Source organism: Ictalurus furcatus, chromosome 11 (genome assembly GCF_023375685.1).
Source record: "Ictalurus furcatus strain D&B chromosome 11, Billie_1.0, whole genome shotgun sequence".
Taxonomy (NCBI): Eukaryota; Metazoa; Chordata; class Actinopteri; order Siluriformes; family Ictaluridae; genus Ictalurus; species Ictalurus furcatus.
The window spans coordinates 15,844,945-15,863,291 of NC_071265.1; the positions used below are offsets into that span (position 1 = coordinate 15,844,945).

General features: G+C 39.0%; 1 protein-coding gene across 5 annotated transcripts in view; it reads left to right on the forward strand.

The window, feature by feature from the left end:
• frmd4ba (FERM domain containing 4Ba) overlaps positions 1 to 13,343 on the forward strand; it is a 53,710-nt gene extending 40,367 nt beyond the window's left edge. Inside the window, exons 1-14 of one of the 5 annotated variants that reach the window (XM_053636053.1) lie at positions 429 to 3,080; positions 3,892 to 3,968; positions 4,621 to 4,759; positions 5,083 to 5,224; positions 5,401 to 5,534; positions 5,626 to 5,742; positions 5,892 to 6,120; positions 6,329 to 6,385; positions 6,489 to 6,615; positions 7,217 to 7,384; positions 7,663 to 8,396; positions 9,283 to 9,415; positions 9,731 to 9,930; positions 10,988 to 13,343. In XM_053636053.1, coding sequence (XP_053492028.1) covers positions 2,958 to 3,080; positions 3,892 to 3,968; positions 4,621 to 4,759; positions 5,083 to 5,224; positions 5,401 to 5,534; positions 5,626 to 5,742; positions 5,892 to 6,120; positions 6,329 to 6,385; positions 6,489 to 6,615; positions 7,217 to 7,384; positions 7,663 to 8,396; positions 9,283 to 9,415; positions 9,731 to 9,930; positions 10,988 to 11,004 — 2,397 coding nt within the window. In that variant the 5' untranslated portion in view covers positions 429 to 2,957 and the 3' untranslated portion in view covers positions 11,005 to 13,343. Of the gene's footprint in view, positions 1 to 428; positions 3,081 to 3,891; positions 3,969 to 4,620; positions 4,760 to 5,082; positions 5,225 to 5,400; positions 5,535 to 5,625; positions 5,743 to 5,891; positions 6,121 to 6,328; positions 6,386 to 6,488; positions 6,616 to 7,216; positions 7,385 to 7,662; positions 8,397 to 9,282; positions 9,416 to 9,730; positions 9,931 to 10,218 lie in introns of those variants that run through there. The other 4 variants (XM_053636048.1, XM_053636050.1, XM_053636049.1 and 1 more) reach the window with 4 other exon arrangements.
• The last annotated feature ends 5,004 nt before the right edge of the window (positions 13,344 to 18,347 follow it).

The following is an 18,347-nucleotide window of genomic DNA, read 5'->3' on the forward strand; positions in this document are numbered from 1 at the left end:
TGATTTTTTTTTTTTTTCTTTGAAAAGCAAGACAAAATAGTAAAAAGCACATTTTGACTGTTTAATTTATGCGATGGTGAAAAAAATGGCAAAATAAATGGAAAAAACGTGTTCGGTATTCAGCCTTCGGCCAAGTTTTTCATTCTCTTCGGCTTCGGCCAACAATTTAATTTCGGTGCATCCCTAGTAGTTACTGATCCAAATATATTTATAACCTTGTATTGGGTACAATTTGGGCTTCTTGAACATGTCCCCCAGACAGCAGCTTCAAGCTTATGTGTGGAGATTTCTTCATGAAGCAGTATTAAATCATTAAATGCCATTTAAAATCATTCAAATGGTTTCATATTATTATATTTGCTAATATCATTGGTAAAGGATTAGACCAGTTCACTGACACAAAGAACCTCAATTTATACAGGAAAGAAGGGGGGAGGGGTGGGGAGGGCTTTGCACTATGCCCATACTGCATGTTTCTAAGATTTAATTACATTTCCCAGATGCAGATTTAATTAATCTAATGAGATGCAATCTTGTTCCAATATACAAATGCAGTCCATGTGAAATGTTGTCTTTTATTACATCTGTTTACCAGGGAAATGTGTAGAGTTACAGGTGTTCCTAGTTTACATATTTATAGAATTTGTTGATGAGTGTAGCTATGTTAGTGTCGTCTTCTGTCCTCCGAGTATTTATTTATTTATTTTTCTCCTGTGCAACCAAACATTAAGCCATTTATTATTCAGCATTAAGAAATATGGTATTTAAAACAAGTGGGTGACTAAGAGTTACTGTTCTCAGTTTATTGCTGAGGTTTTATGGGCGTATCCCATCCTGGCTTAGAGCACAATAAACAAATCCTGTTGTAGTATCTGGCCGAAACCATAAGCTTTATAATTATTATATAATTTGTAAATCTCTGGATAAATAAAAATCTATTGGACATAGATGTTTACTGTATTTCTAGTTTATGGTCATATTTTGTAATTATCAGCATTCAAAGTGATTGTTTACTTTTTAAAATATTTTTGGAGGAATAAGGTGTGTCGGAATCCTTGACATATTTTCAAGTTGCCTTCCCTGCCAAGCTTAGTGACTCGGGGGTGTGTGTGTGTGTGTGTGTGTGTGTGTTTGAAATTTGATACTGAACACGTCTCTTTTTTTTCCTTTTTTTTCCTCCTTTTTTTATGGCAAAGCATGTGTAGTGCTGTCTTGTAGATAAACTGTTAGAACTAAACAGTTAATGTTTTTCTTGACCACAAATTAAAGTTTTTCATGCTAAAACCCATAAAGGTTCAGTTCAACCCTAAATAGTGCTGTATAGAATCCTACAACAGAGTGATTTCCTATCAGAATGGGGCTGAGTAGAACCCCTTTAGAACAAAATATAAAGTTCTTTAAAAAAGAACCCCTTTTCTAACAGTGCAGGATAATATTTTTGACAAACACACACATTGTTCGACTAAAGTAAGCTGAGATTCTGTGGTTGTGATTGGTTGAAATTGTATCCTGCCGTGTTCACGCGACCTGAATCTTCATGATGTTTGCTTCATAAACACAGTGCACCACTGTGCTGTTTTCAGAAGGCGGACTAAACGACTTTTTCAGCCAGCAGGTTTATTCCAGAAACATTAGATATTCGTTGAGACTAGATATGTCTCACTTTATAAGTACCACTCGCTCGTTCACACATCCAGACTCGTCTACCTAAAATCACCCTTTTGGAATTCAAGCAGCCTTGTTAATTTGTGGTTGTGGTAGGTTGTAAACTAGATTTATTTGTGATACAAGTCTTACTTTTACCCATGGTGTAGATGTAGGATTTTCAAGAAGTTACTAACAAATTCTTGATACAATAAAATTAAACTTTTAATTAAATTATGTCTGAATCACCTGTAATTGCTTCCAAGTTGCTGGACAAAGACATCTAATTGGATAAACCTTATGGCCCACACTAAGAGGTGGTCAGAAGCGGTCTGGAGTCTGTTTGGACTGGTCCACAGCAAATGCCTCTTATGTGGAAACAATCTCTTTAGAAGATTCTACAGAAGCATCAAGTTACAGATCTTTTTTTTTTTTTTTTTTTTTTTTTTTTTCCTTTCTTCCCCTTGTTGTTTCAAGAACACTTAATACCAGCGCTAACAGGATGGAGTTTTGTAAGAAATTTGGTTTCTTTTTCCTCCAGATTTGGACCGTTTTTTTATTTATTTATTTTTTATGCATTGCTTCTACCTTTTTATCTTTCTGTAGTGTACATGCATTCTATCTGCATATTGTGGCATCAAGTAGAAAGCGAGAGGTCTGGCAGAGGCTTCTGATAAGGGGGTGAAACATTTTTCCGTTGTCAGCTTGAGCAGTGGTAAAGGGGGCCGTCTTGTTTTCACTAAGAGGTTAGGAGTGTGATGGCCAGCGATTAATGATTAAATATAAGTAGTAGATTCCATGCATATTTGCCCTGGGAAGCATTGGGAGTGTTGAGGAGTTGCTGAACTGGATCTGCTGTAGGTGGTGTATGCAATTTCGGCTTTGGGAAAATCACACACAAACGCCAGGAAATTAAGTATAAAGTATAACGAGCAGTTACAGAAGAGTATGCTAAATCTGCTGTGTGCTAGGAAACAGCCCGAGTGAAAAGCAAATTCTTTCCCATGTGAGACCATAAGCAGTAAAGGTTTGAAGCTGTTATGTACCAGTGTATAACCAGTAAATCTGGTTTGAGGATGGGGTAAAGGCAAAAGTATAAGAGGGAGCGGTAGACTGGCTGTGAGAATGAGTGTCTGCTTAGTCAGATTGAGACGCAAGAAGAAGAAAGGGAGGGGCAGAAGAGTGTGTATTCCAGTCGTCAACCTGCTGTAAATGGGCTAGGGCGAAGTGAGATTTTTCGTGATGTCACACAGAGGAGGAGTGTATGGGAGGGACTTGTTGAGCTGAAACTCTTGCAACACCTTTTGCTTTCTATGAGAGCAGACAAGCGAGTATTGTTCAAGGAAACCTCAATCCTGTGGGGGAACTTGAGCATAGGACTCCACAGAACTTGTTCGATACACCAGGGATTTTATGCAGGCTTCTTAACTTCACTGGTAAGAGCTCCACTTGGATCTATAAGTCACAGCACAGTGATTCTTAAAAAGGTGTTCTGCCAGGTGTATTTGAATTTTTTTTTTCTCTCTCTACCTGAATCAAATTAATTATATTTGATATTAGATTTCTCAAAGGTTTGTGTGAGAAAATGAGCCTTTTAAGTTTCAGCTGTCTAGAGTTCAATTAATTTCCTTCATGTTGTGCGTGTATTTGAAAGTGCCAAACCGTGTTTCCTGGTTGTGGGATTGTCCACTACTATTTCCGCCCTTTTCTGGGTAATCTGTCATCATGATTACGTACACTGAATAGATAGTGTTCTATAGCTGTTTGGAATCTGGTAGAGTTGGAAATGAGTTCCCAGGAAAAGGTTTCAAGCACACTTTGTGTATCGGTAGCAGATGTTTTGCAGTGACCATATCCATCGCCTTGTTTTGAGCTCCCTTCCCTTTAGGGCATATTTAAAAATAAGCTGGGGCTTTGACCGTAGCTCATCTCTTGTAGTTTCATTATAGCAGCAGTGGCACTTAATTGACCTTGTATCAGATGCCTTTTGTCATCTGTTTCCAGCTAAATGTCCTTTTTGTGGGGGTTTTTTCTTCCTTAGAAAGAGAAAAGAGAGAGCGTGTAATAATGTTTTAAAGTTTACGAAACATGTCTGTTGTGACATAATTTGTAACCCATGGGGTTCTGAAATAAAGGGATGTATATATCTGTTTTCCATCTACCATAAGGTGTCAAAACACCCTGTATTAACTTATGTCTGTGTGCCGATTCTCCAAATCATTTACCTCAATTACAATCTCTTTGCAGGTCTTCCACTGGAAGCAGTTAGAGAACTTGTATTTCCGTGAGAAGAAATTTGCAGTTGAGGTCAACGACCCTCCCAGGTAAAACAAGAGGAGTTATACGTCTGAGATTTGGTGCATTTTTACCTTGCACATCGTCACTAACTCTGCACTATTCAAATAGTTACAATGTGCTCCAGCGATTGGAGAATGAAGTGTCAACTTGGAAACGTCTATTTTCTACAAGTTAAAGATACGGCAGTTTAAACATTTTAGCTCTGTGTGCTGTAATGCTTCTGGATTTTAAAATGCTGCTTCTGGCAACATTAGTCACAACTGATAGTCACTGATACTTGGCTCTTGATTGTAGCTGCTTGGTTTTAAAAAGTAACACTTCCCACAGAGCAGCCATTGAGAAGGGAACGTTTAGTTAAAGCATTATGTTGTAAATCTTCACAGCAAGGTCAGTGCTGACATCTGCGTTGAACTTTTTGATATGTAATGGTGGCTAGAGTTGATATGTAAACACAAATGACACTACTGCTTGACTTTTTTTCTTTTTCTTATTTTTTAAAATGTTGTACAGCCTGTGAAATAGCCAATTATAGTTTGCTGATTTATACACCATTGTCTTACCATTTCCTACATGACACAGTGCTGGCTTTTGCACTGCAACAATTTATTTAAGAGCTCGACTATGGCCGCTAATTGTCTTGATGCCTCTTTTTAAAAGTGTGTATATATTAATCCTCAGGAGAGCATCATCCAAGTCCACTTTTGGCCAGTCTGGACAGGTTATCCACACGTGGTATGCCAGCCACTCGCTGATCAAAACCATCTGGGCAATGGCAATCAGCCAGCATCAGTTCTACTTGGACTGCAGACAGAGCAATGTGAGTCTGTCAGCATTAGCTACATCAGTCTTTCTCTATTCTCAAGCTTGACGCTCATGTAACAAATACAAATAGATTTGTGGTATAATCTTGAAGGATGAGGATCAGATGTCTTAAGATACATCACTAATTGCTTTCAATTACTTGTATTATAAATTCAGTGTGACATAAAAATGCATCCTATATGTATTTAGCAGTACAGTTGGAATGCACTTAACATTTTATTGCACTAATTGTCTTAAGTTGAGCCATTGAACTTTCTAGTCTGCTAGCTGACCATCATATTTTCATGTTTGTTTGTTTGTTTGTTTTTTTATATAAAGTCTAAAATAACCACATCTAAGAATTTGGGGGATATCGCCATGGACCTTACCGGTACTGGAGCCTCCAGAGTCAGCAAGATGGTGAGCGGAGAGAGCAGAGACCAGCTCATCATGGCCAGCAACGGAAGCTTGGCCTCTGCAGGTAATAAATAACTACTGTTCTTATTTGTTAAAGCCTCTGAGCTGAAGGTCCCCTCTTATTGGTTTATTAGGTGTAGTCAGCTGAAACTGAAGACTGGCCTTACTCAAAGTTTGACATCATTTTCATATGTATATATCTGGGGTTTATTTAAGGTTGAGCTTGTTTGTGTGTTTTAGATTCTGCAGATTCTGAGATAAATGAGGAGTTGAAGAAAGAGAAGCTTGCTGAGCTGAAGAAGAAAGAGAAGAGCCTTCAGGATCTTCTGGCTCAGAAATTGACTGAACTTAAGAAGATTTGCCTCAGAGAAGCAGTCAGTGTTTTTCTTTTAACTTAAGATCACTGTAGTAGATTGATATTTGTAAAAATTAGATTACATTTAAAAAATATCTTTATTTCCCCAGGAACTGACAGGCAAATTGCCTAAAGAGTACCCTTTAGCATCAGGAGAGAAGCCTCCTACTGTAAGAAGACGTGTAGGAACTGCTTTCAAACTAGATGATCATTTCCCTTATGATGTGGTATGTCACATTTTGTCTTTGTGTACTTTTTAGTTCAGTAATACAGCACCCTCAACTATGACTATACAATATTTGTTTTTATTAAATGCCAGTGTTTTTATTTTTTATTTATTTACTTTTTTTTCTCTCTCTCTCCTCCCTGCCCTCAGGACCCTCAGTTAAGGAACTTAGAAAGCCGGTTTTCTCTACAGCAGAAGATTGTAGAAGCGGCAAAGAAGCTCGCCAGTGAAACGGATCTCTGTAAAACTGTGAAGAGGAAACGGCGGAGGAACTTTGAAGATGCTATGAAGACGCTTCAAATGATTGAGAATGAAATTAATGACTACAGAGTGAAAACGGGCAAGAAACCCACACAAAGGGCCTCGCTGATTATCACTGGTACACATTTAAAAAAAATTTTAATAAAATTAATCACCGGGGTGTGAGAGAATGTATAGTGATTTATTGACTGTGTATTAATAGTTTAGGATTGCTTGATTTAGGCTGCACTAATTGTTTTATTAAATAAAAGATCATCGTTCTTTATCATTACTGGGTTATAACTGTGTGTTAAAGTAAACAAACTGAAGTCTTAATCTCTTCACAGATGACATGAATGCAGCAGAACTCAGCTCACTATCTGACAGCTTAAATCTGGATGATGGTAAAAGTCGCAGTTCATATTTAGTCCTACTGTTTTGTGATCTGAAAATGGAAACCTCTCTACGCAGGTTAATCAAACCTCCCCCCCCCCCCTTTTACCACAGATGAGGCATTTGTAGTGCAACGCCAACGTTCCCGTTCAGTTCAGTATTCACCACGGCCTTCAGACAACCTCGGCATTCCATATCAATCCAATCGCAGGGCCTCCGAAGAACCGCACAACTCTGACAGGTGAGACTCCCCCAGCAATAACAGTCTTTTCTTTCTCTGCTTCTGGATCTTAAGTGGGGGTTTGCCTTTGCATTTGGGGCTTGAGCTGGTCGATGCTTGTTAAATCATGTTAAGGCTTGTTAGAAACCAGACATACATTCCTGCTTGGGTTTCTACTTCCATCTATACCTCTTATCATATCAAGCACACTCAACGTGTTAAAAACAGTGCGAGACGAGCTTGTTCTCCAATGACTGCTAAACCATGGACAACAAATTAAGAAGGCAGAGAAGAAAACATAAGGTTACAAAGGAAGCTTTTGCAGATTTACTTTAAATCATTGGCAGCCACATTTAGCTAGTGAGTCACGGATGCCATGTGATAGTTTGTTTGTTTTTTCACAGTAGACAAAATGTCTTTCAGCTGTTAAGTGTTTGTAGAATGGTAAGGGTTTTTTTTTTTTTTTTTCTTTTCCACAGAGTTGTTTGATCAGTGATGTAATCCTTCATTTGATAATCATAAGTGTAGCAGGAGTTTGACCCTTGTGTGATTGTTCTCCATAACGATAACTCTTTTAGAGGAAGTCAACATTGTGAAAGCAGTCTTCTTATCTGTATCATAGATTGAACTATGGCGAAGTCCAAGAACCTTACTCCTACATCCAGCAAGATTCTTTATCACCGCATAGTAGCCCCTATTACGCTCCTTCCAGGCAAGAAGCAGGGAACTCGCGCAGCATGCCTCCCACACCCCAGCTGACACGCAATGCCTACAGCAGCATCCAGCTCAGGTAGCTGAACACCTTGACACTGTGCAGACACTGTACCATCTCCAGCCTCCAACATGCCTCTATCTGTCCCACTTAACATACATACAGCTCAAACCCACCATGATTAATCTCTTTGATTGTAGCCTAGCTAGTGAATAAAATGCATGTATGAGTTTTTCCAGTGTGATCTGCTATAAGCTGTTATTTCTTAGTCATGCTAGCATTTTAGGCAAACTCTCCATGTAAAAGCGTTTTTAGAATGATTCTGACCTATTTGTTATGCATGTACGTGCACACAGGTGTGAGGAGGACACGCCTCAGCACTTCCGTCAGCGCAGTGGCAGTCTCGAGTCTCAGTCACTCTTTGCCTCAGAGTGTGACGGCCCGGAGCCTGCGTTTGCCATCGCCCCTGCTGCCCGACGCAGCAACAGCACCGAGGTACTTGATGATGTCTCCTCACACACTAGCCAGTCAAGCGCGGAGTACTGCGCCCATTCGCGCGCTCGAAACCGCCATCGTCGCCTGAGGGACTATTATGCGAATACAGGCAGCATGCCCAACCTGGCACAGAACGATTCTCGCTGCTGCACCTATAATGCACCGACCAGGCCCCCCACAACAGCCTACTACGTCACTGGATACCCCTGCTATGCAGATCCACACACCAACGGAAGCTACACGTATGAGGATGAGACAGCGGGCCATTATAGCGTAAATCCTTCCTACCAGACTCTTTCCTACCATGCACACGAACAATACAGTGACTACAGTCACACTGAGATGGACAGTATGAGCCGGAATCCATATGCTACACTGAGGCAGACGAGGAGTCGTCCGCCATCGAGGAACGAAAACCTTATGAGGAGCACGCAGAAGGCTATAGTGGCCGAGCACTTACGAGGCTGGTATAACCGACACACAGTACAAAGGCAGATGCCGTATGAGTACGACAGGGAGTCCCAGCAAAGCATGGCCTACAGGATGATACCACATGCTTATGGCTACAATGATCGCAGCACCTCATATGCCTCAGGTGAGGCATTTCTGCGTTTGTTTTTCTGTAAATCCACATGTTCTCTTTAGGTCAAAAAAAAAAGGCACAAATTGTAGAACAATGCCGAAAATAATAATCCCAACTTTCTGTGCTTTTCTCCGTGTCCATAATTAGTGTGAAGAAATGTATCGATTGTCTACGTAACTTCGAGCAGCAAATAACAAGCTTATAAAAATAAGTGTTTAAAATGAATCATGTTTGTACATATGACAACAAAACAAAAAGGGTCATTATAGACTTGTTCTTATTTTTGACACCCATGCGCCTACAGAAGTATCCCCAAAACGGTTAAAGGGGTTTTGCGTGTCCATTTCATTAAATATAATTAATATTGCTTATAATTTGGATAGATATTGAGTAATTTCAGCAGTGTACGTTTCAATCAGATGGCCCAGCATCCATTGGTTAAGTTTTATGGTTAAGTCTTCAGTTTTGTTCCAGTCAAGTTGTAAATCTTTAGCTTTCTGAAACACATAAGACAGTAAGATATGGAATATAGGATATTAAATGATACGGAATGCAAGATTGATTGCATTATAATTAAATGGTTGGAAATAAAACGAGGTGACGATTTTAGTGAAATGCATGTCTAAGCTGTGCTGGTGTAATGAAGCTCTGTAATAACGAATAATAGCTAGTGCATAAGATTTGCATAACAATACATGACCATCTCATGTGGAAATAAAAATCACAATATGTCACAGAAATAAAACGTTGATCTCTGTGATGTACAGTTTTATTCCATGGTCACTAATGACTAATAAAAGAAACGTGCCTGTGTTTTTAGTCTAATGCATTCCTTAGGATGTCATTCCTTAAATATTTTCATACACTGACTTGAAGTGCATTGTTCTTGATTTTCCAGTTTCTACAGCGCCTAGTACAGGGAACTGGCATGATCACTTGTCCGTAGGTTTATCGGAATACGACATGGGCCTTCACCCACAGCATGCCTATAGCTACAATTCAGTCCATCAGAGTCCCCTTCCACAGAGCCGGTAAGAGCCTCTAGGCCATAATTACCTTGTAGTCCTTAAATCAATCGTCTTAACCACGGTGTCCTGCACCTTACGCCTTAGGAATGCACCAATTGCAGAGGATCTGTCCAATGTTGAGCTGTGCAGTTGGGCCACATAATGCTCATCGCTCAAAATAGAATTTGCTGATTACCACTTACTACCTTTTTTAATTTTTTTTGTTTGTGATAAGTGATCTCTTTGCTATGGGTGTACTAGGTTATAACTTGTACTCTGTTCTCTACAAAGCGTGCATCTCCCCTATCTCTCTCTTTTTCCCCATCCTCTTTCTCATAGACATGCCTTCAGTCCACACCCTGCACCCTCCTGGCACTACCCACCTCCTTCCTTCTCACCTAGTGCTTGTTCTTCCTCATCCTCTTACCTCTCCCTCCCTCGACCTCCTCCATCCCGCTATCGGGTGGAGTGGTTGGGCTGTGATGGCTCCAAAACTGACATGGTTAATAAAGCCTCCTTGATAAATGTAGCCCTTGATAGTAAGTAAAAATGTGCTAGTTATGTGTTTTGCTCTGTTTTTCTGTGTGTTTTGTGAGTCGCGTTATTGAAATCTCTGGTTGTTTGTGCTGCATGTTGGTACAGTTTGTGTGGAATTTCTGGGTTTGTCCTCCCATTAAAGGAACGCTGCATGGCTTTAAGTGTCTGTGTTTCTCCAGACAGAAAGGTCTTAACATCATGTTCTTAACTCACATATTCCTAGTTGTGTGAAGAGAAAACGCACACGGGTTGCTGCTTTATCTGACTAACCACCATCACTTTCATGCCAGCTGCCAGCCCCATCATCTAGCTTCGCCCCCAGGCCCCAGAGCTCCATCTCCGTTTGCTAGGAGGAGCCCAGCTCCAGGAAGTTTAGACATGCCTGGTGCTGTTGCCAGTGGTTATGACCAGGACTATTATTACACTCAGTGCTAGTGCAACTTGCAGCACTAAACAATGTGGTGAGCTGCATACAAACCCCACACTGCTTCTCTAACCTGTTGTCACTCTTAACTGTAAGTGTTGTCACTCTTAATCAATTTCCTGATGCACTAAACCTGTCTGGTAGCTCAGCTTTATTGTACCACACTGCTGGATAGGTTTGTGTGTTCAGTGGTGGTGGGTTGGTCCTGTGTGTCGGGTATCACGCTACACGGGTGGCATCTTGTTCTGCGGACGAACACGTGACATGTCTTAATTGCTGTGAGATGTACATGTGCTTGTGTATGTTTTTCATCAGGTGTATGAATGTTTTAACCCCATGTTGAACAAACGTATTAATTAAATAAAAACAACCTTCACTTAGTAGTAGCCATGTGTACTACATCTTCTAACGTGAAAGCAGTTCAGGTTCTTAATTATGACTCTTCTTTATTCTCTTAGAATCTGAGGAAGCGGAGCTTTTTGCATACTGTAATATAACACTCGTAATATAACTTTCTCTGGCCGTATATTTCCTCTGATATAATGTGGACAAACAGGGGTTAAAATGTTCAGAAATATTCAGTGTGAATTTTGATTTCCTGATGCACATTTCTTATGCCATCTTTTATATTTCAGGTCATACATGGATGTAAACCAAATGGATTCACACCTGTGTAGCCCAGTGGATAGTTTTGACTCTGAGGATCAGACACTTTACTGGCACGAAGACTCCAAGCCTGGAACAATAGTGTAGGAAATTAAGATAACTTCATGCTTTATGCCTTTTTCAAATCCCGGTTTATTTTTCTGCGGGTGACTAGTTCAAAGCATCGACGTTTTGAGGAACGTTACCAGGCAAGGATTGTGCACGACTGCATTCAGCCAGCTCAGAGAGCACGAGTGCATTCCCCTTGCAACAGAACCAAAACAGGCCTTTGGGAACAGGCCCTGGAGAGCAACGCATTTTGAGTGTGTGTGTGTGTGTGGTGCTAGCACTTGTGGAACTCAGCCTGCCCTGATGAATGCCTGCTGTGGAATTTCTTTGGGATTTGTTAATATGGTAATAGTGATTGGGCCGAGGAAGGTGGTATTTGAGCCAAGTAGCCTGGACCATTCCATTGCCATGGCAGGATATTACAATCCTATTTCCTCTTCATAGACATAAAGCAAATATTAATATGAAGGACTAAACTCAGCTGGTTTCTGTTGTGTGAAAAATCTCCAATGGACATTTTGCAGTTTGTTTAAAGATCTTGAAGCATTAACTTCTATATTGCTATTCAAGTTAATTCTGTCTTAAAAATGTTTTTTTTTTTTTTTTTTTTTTAAAGAAATATTTTGTATACAATTATGCATAAACATTGGATTTGCAAGGGCTTTGAACATGGGTATGCAAAGAAAATGGAACTTTTAATCATGTATTTACTTGCAGCATTATTTACACGCGCTATTTAAAATACACTGTGTTGCTTTGCCCATCTGCTGCGTATATGGCTTATGAAAAGAACAGGAATCTGTATCATCGTATTGACAAGACACAAACTACTTTGGAATAGTGCTTGAACAACACGGACCAGCTACTAGACATGTTCCTGATAGCTTTCCCATTCCATATATGTATAAATCATGCCCTGGAATATTATACATTGCTTACTGCTAAGCATTGGAACATGGATTTTCTTTAGGGTTTCTTCCAGATTACTTGTTATTCCTTAAAGCCCAAAACTGTAGTGCTTCACACATTTTAAATCTAGCACTAATAATGTTGCAGATTAGTTGAAAACTTTTTTTTTTTTTTTTTTTTTTTTTTTTTTTAAATCTGACTGCATCCAATAGCAGAAACCAAGGCCTGAAGTTTGCCACCTTTCTTTCTTTTGCTCGCTCTCTGTCCAGCAGAGCTGACTATGTATATGTAAATTCTGTATATAGAGTTTATTTTTTTGTCATTTTTAAAGAGAATTTTTTTTTCTATGTGCATTTTTTTTTGGAAAAATGTGTAATATATATATAGTAATCAGAATTGTTAAGCTGGTTCTTCGTAATTTCTATCAATGAAATTTCTTTGAATTAAAGAAAAATGACAAAACAACGTTTTATCATTTGAAACATAGTAAAGTTAAGACGTGTTGCACGGTGAATGATAAATGAGGCAAATTTAAAGAACGCGAAAAAAAATATTAATTCAAAGTCAAAACCCATTTAGAGTCAAAGCTCTGAACCCTCCAACAGTCTTTAAATTGGATTGTAATATGATGTAAAGAAACCTGGATCTGAACTATACTGGTGGCATTTAGGAGAGAGTTAGTTAACTAGAAATGCTTTTTGTTGTTGTTTTTCTACAACATGCACATAGAGTTGAACAATTTTCTTTCAAAGAAGAGATCTATAATGCCTTTCACTCTTTCCCATGTCACACTTCTGAAGAAAGACAAATGCTGCTTTGCTGCATGTATAGAAAACCAGAAGAACCTGTAGGAGAGCTGGCACACCCACTCATTCCTCATGGGGACCAAAACCAAGATCAGCTATGTTTACTTAGCTGAGTAAGAGCAGCTCACGCCTGCAATACCCGTTCATAGCATATGTATAATACTTCAGGTTGATTGAAGAATTTACAAATATGCAGGAAGAAATAGTAAATTTTAAGTTCTGTAAATCATTTGGTTATGCTACTGACTTTTTTAATTCCACTTATGAGTATAGGTTAATCTTTCAACGTTGTGCTACTCAAACATTTAAGAGCCCTAGTAGTTCTCCACACTCTTTCTGTTAGCCTTTTATTGTTATTCTTCCAATGTGCAACGTCTGAAAGTACTCCATGCGGACACGTGAAGTACGTTCTACTCCTTCATGTGTGCATCGACACAAAATACAAGCACAAGCTGGGACAGCAAATTATTCTTCTTGAACTCCAGTTTAAACTTGATTACACTGTAGTAACTTAAGTTTATTAGTTCTGTCGTAGCCTAGCTTGAATGTAAACTGTCACGATAGTTTGCACTGTGTGCGTGTTTTTATATATATATAATATTTTATATATATATATATATATATATATATATATATATATATATATATATATATATATATATATATATATATATATATAAATAAATATATATATATATATATATATATATATATATATAAATATATATATAAATATATATAATATTATATTTATATATATTATATTTATATATTTATATTTATATATATATATATATTTATTTGAAACAGTTGCTAAAGGGGTCTAAACAGTTGCCAAGTTGGAAATGTAGATTAGGTTTCAGCCACTGTCTTTCCTTGCTTATGGTATGTCAATAAAAAGCTGTTGTAGCATGAGAGCTCAAGCAGAACAACAACAAAGTACCAGCAAGAGACTTTAGTCACCACTTCATTCAAAAACACTATTTAAATTTGACTGAGATGACTAACTTGAGAGACCTTACTTGAAGGAAAAATTACACTTGGAAATACACCAAGTGCTTCCCTGTGTCTTGATGTGTGGATGTAGTATTTCCTGTTAAGTTCAGATCGTGTTTCTGATTGGCTGGTGATGGTGATCTCTGTCCTGTGTTGCCAACATGGTGACGTTAGATTTTTGGAGACTTTTTATGCCCCTTGAGCAACTTTATTTCAATATAGCATTTACCACCAGTTCCAGGGACTGTTTGAGCAGATGTTAGCAACTGTCCTGCACTTGATCTAGCTCTTCAGATCACAATCACAGCTGAAGGTTATGCGAGTTGAGAGAGCAGGTTTGGTCTACTTGTGACTAATGTGCAAAGCCTGACTTGCCCTTGCTTGAGCTGACGATCCCAACAACCAATCACTGATCCCCTTTGCTTGTCCTACCCATGCACTTCTTTTGTTCATTGGAAGCTTTTCCTAGCTGTGCGTACATTTATATTTAGTCATTTGGCAGGCTGCTTCTTTTCATCTGCGTCCTTGAGAGAAATTATACTCGTTTCTAAACACTTTTTGTTTGTGGTTCCTTGACCAAACATGACTACTATCATGTCTGAGAAATCTCAAGTGTCTTTAGAAAACTGTTCTTGTGCATCATATATAAGTTTTGATATTTTAATGAATCACCGTGACTGACTTTTTAAAAATTTTTAATTCATTATTTTTTTTTAAAGCAGGCATTAGCTAATTTCCCCTTGAAAAGCGTCGGCTACAACCGATTTACACTCTACTAGTTATGATGCATCTTAAATATTAAATGATTTTACTTCATGCTAGTTTTAAACTTCACAACATATGGATTAGGACAGACTGTACACCCTGACTTACCTAGAACTTAAATTCAACTGGTGCAAATGGCTACTGTACTCTAGTAAACTCAGGTCTGCAGCACACTTCTATCCCCCAAACAAACTGGGATGTTCAGGTCACAGCTGTGCCCCGCTGTCTCTCTTCCTTTTTCCCTTCAAGACGCAACAGCTGCACAAAGAAATCAGGGAGGGCAGCAGCAGCTGACACTGGGCTTTAAAACAAACAGTGGCCTTCTATCGGTATCTTACCTTACCAGACACTTCTTCCTCCATCCACGTGCCATTTAAAACAAATGTGTATGACTGGGTCTTTATTTTAGTGGCCAATATCAGTGGCTTGGTAGCAGATTATTCTTCAACCGTGTCCATTTCTGAAGCATACTTTTACCTTGAAAGGAATGTCTTGACCTTTTGAACTTTCAGGTCAGAAAATAGGATTGCACCTAACTTACTAATTATAAACCACATGCAAGCAAATTTGTAAGAGAACTAAACAATGCCCTCTAATCATTAAAAGCTGAACCGCACCATTTTCAAAAGTGGATTGGGAGTTATTTTTGCTCCTGCTGCTAAACATGACCAGCCATTTTCACTGTACTTGAAGGAAGAAAAATTGTAAAGATGAAACATACCAAACGGCTCATCTGAACATCAAGATCATTTTCTTGATGAGCATGGCTAAAGGAAAGGTAGAGTTTAACACCACAGGATGCACTGGTGTGTCAGTACTCAAACTATAAAATAGCTTCAACATTTTTATAGCTTTCCCCTACAGGACAGACTTGTCAGAGGTACTCTAATTACAGTATAAATTGTAGTACATTGGCTAAACTTCTACTGTGTAAGCAATGGTGAGGAATTATGCTTTTACATGTTGCAGCTTATATCGTTTGACTTTTTTTTTTTTTTGTCCTTTTGAGTGAGAAACCACTCCCATTTCCTCTTGTGTGCAGCTGTTGCAGAAGAGGTCAGTCTGCATAAATTAGCCAGCTGAACAGGAAGGCGTAGCGGCACAGCAGGTAGTGATGGTGCCTCACACGCTGCTGAGCTCAGATTACTGTCTGTGTGGAGTTCCGCATGCTCATCCCCGTGTCTGTGTGGATTTCCTATCCTTTCCAGGTTCAGGTTTCAGCTACGCCTGGAGATATGAATGAGTGTCAAAGTCTGTGCATGAATCCACTGTGACCCTGACCATGATAAGGCAGGTACTGAAGATGTATGATCAATAAACCAGCTGAATAAAGCTTAATGCATAATCAAATTAGCCATCAGGTGTTTATTGGTGAATGTTTGTGTTTTCTACAGAATGTTAGGAACAAGCTAAAGATGCTAGGCCACTTAGAAAGGACTGAAGAACAGCACTGCAGTCATTTAGGGACACATTATAGCAAACACACACAGCTGTTGGAGCTCTGTTTGGAAAGGTTCCTGCAATAGCATCTGCACTCCCTCTGACTTATTGCTACATCCATTCCGAGTGAGTAGTGCTTGCTCATCTTGCCTTATAGTCATCATCCTGCGGAACAAGTACTTTATTAAACTCGGTTTCTTGTGATTGCTTAAAGCTCAAATTTAATGTTGTTTGTATAACACATAACAAGAGACAGTGTCACAAAGCAGTTTCCAAGTTCCTTGGAAAAACTAGTATCAGTCTCAGAGAGATGTTAAAGAATACCATATTTATAGGACATTACTGACTGGAATTTATATTCTGCCTGAAAAGTCCGTCTTGTCTTGTACGTGGTTTAATGTATATTATACCACAATATACCATGTGGTGTTGAATTCTTGATCCTGATTGGTCAGAAGGTGTTTAATTTTTTCTATATCATCACAATAGTGGCAGCTGCAGTTGAAATGAAAAGTTAATGCACTTGACCTTATACACTATTGTTTCAATAGCAACAACTCATTCACAGGGATTGTATGGTGTATGCGATACATAATCTCAGGCTCATGATAAAACATGTTATTTAACAAGTAAACAGATATGGTGACATTTTCTGCAAGGAGATTTGCAAGTGTTGATTCTTGAGTGCTTGCTGATTTCTCTGTAACAAGACATGAGTCTTATTAACTTCAAGAAAGAGAAAAAGAGAGTCCGGTGAAGGGACTATTTATGACTATTATGACTATTTGTAGGTGTTATAACCTGATAACAGGAATTACCTAGTTTTGTGGACATTGCACAATGTGTATATATAGTTACATTTAACTATAAATGGGTTCCAGGCTCCCAGCGGCCCTGTGTAGGATAAGCGGTATGGAAAATGGATGGATGGATAGAATTGTAATTGTTGGCAGAATGCTATGGTATAAGAGGAATAAAACACTTTGGGGAGCACTGTTGTTGGACACTAATCAACTTCCAGGTGGCATCAGACCATGCCACTACTGATCAGTTTCTAACAACACATCCCAGTGTTTTATTTCTTTATTAACATGTACCTGCAGGGTTTGTACAGATGCTTCAAAATGAAATTCCAGGACTATCAAGGACTTTTCAAGCACTATATATATATTTTTGTGTTTTCAAGGACTATACAAGAGATGTCATTGAAACATATTTTTATTTCTACTTTTTAAATTCCAAAATTATTATTATTATCCATCCATCTTCTACCGCTTACTCCTTTTCAGGGTCACGGGGAAACCCGGAGCCTATCCCAGGGAGCATCGGGCACAGGGCGGGGTACACCCTGGACAGGGTGCCAGTCCATCACAGGGCACAATCACATACACACTCACACATCCATTCATACCCTATGGACACTTTAGACTCGCCAATCAGCCTACCATGCATGTCTTTGGACTGGGGGAGGAAACCGGAGTACCCGGAGGAAACCCCTGCAGCACAGGGAGAACATGCAAACTCCGCACACACAGGGCCCCGGCGGGAATCGAACCCCTGGAGGTGTGAGGCGAATGTGCTAACCACTAAGCTACCGTGCGCCCTATTATTATTATTATTATTATTATTATTATTATTAATAATAATAATAATAATAAAAACACAATCAAGTTTTATAAGATTCCCAATGAAATTGTTCTCATCGTAAAGTTTGCCCAAAAAGTCACTAGATTTGTGACTAGGTGCTTTTTGAAAAGAAAATTGTTAAAGGGGTCTGAAAAGTGGACTGGAACGGTTTCTGTCAAAATGAGTGAGTGAATAGTGGGAAGAGGGGGAGGGGCTGCTGCAGGGAGTCATAGTTTGAGGGAAAGTATTGTATTCATTTTCTACAGGGGCGTTTCCAGAGTTTGATCACTACTGGGGCGCAGGCACCCCCAAGAACTGTACAAAAGTATTTCAAAAATTGGGTCCGGGGTCTTTGGTAGTACATTTACGGCATTTGGCAGACTCCCTTATCCAGAGCGACTTACATTTATCTCATTTATATAACTGAGCAGTTGAAGGTTAAGGGCCTTGCTCAAGGGCCCACAGTGGCTGGTTGGCAGTGCTGAGATTTGAACTCATGACCTTCTGATCAGGAGTCTAACATCTTAACCACTCCTCATATTATATATATTTCTCCTCCATATTTTATAACAAGCATTAATGCAAGTATATGCTACAGATCATTTCATTAGTTCAATTTTACACTTTAACTTACTGTAAAGGGCTTTGCTAAAATTGCCTACATAAACCTTTTTTTAGGTATCAAAACTGGTCAATGTTTGGTTGATAACAATGACAAACTCCAGATTTTTATATCTTG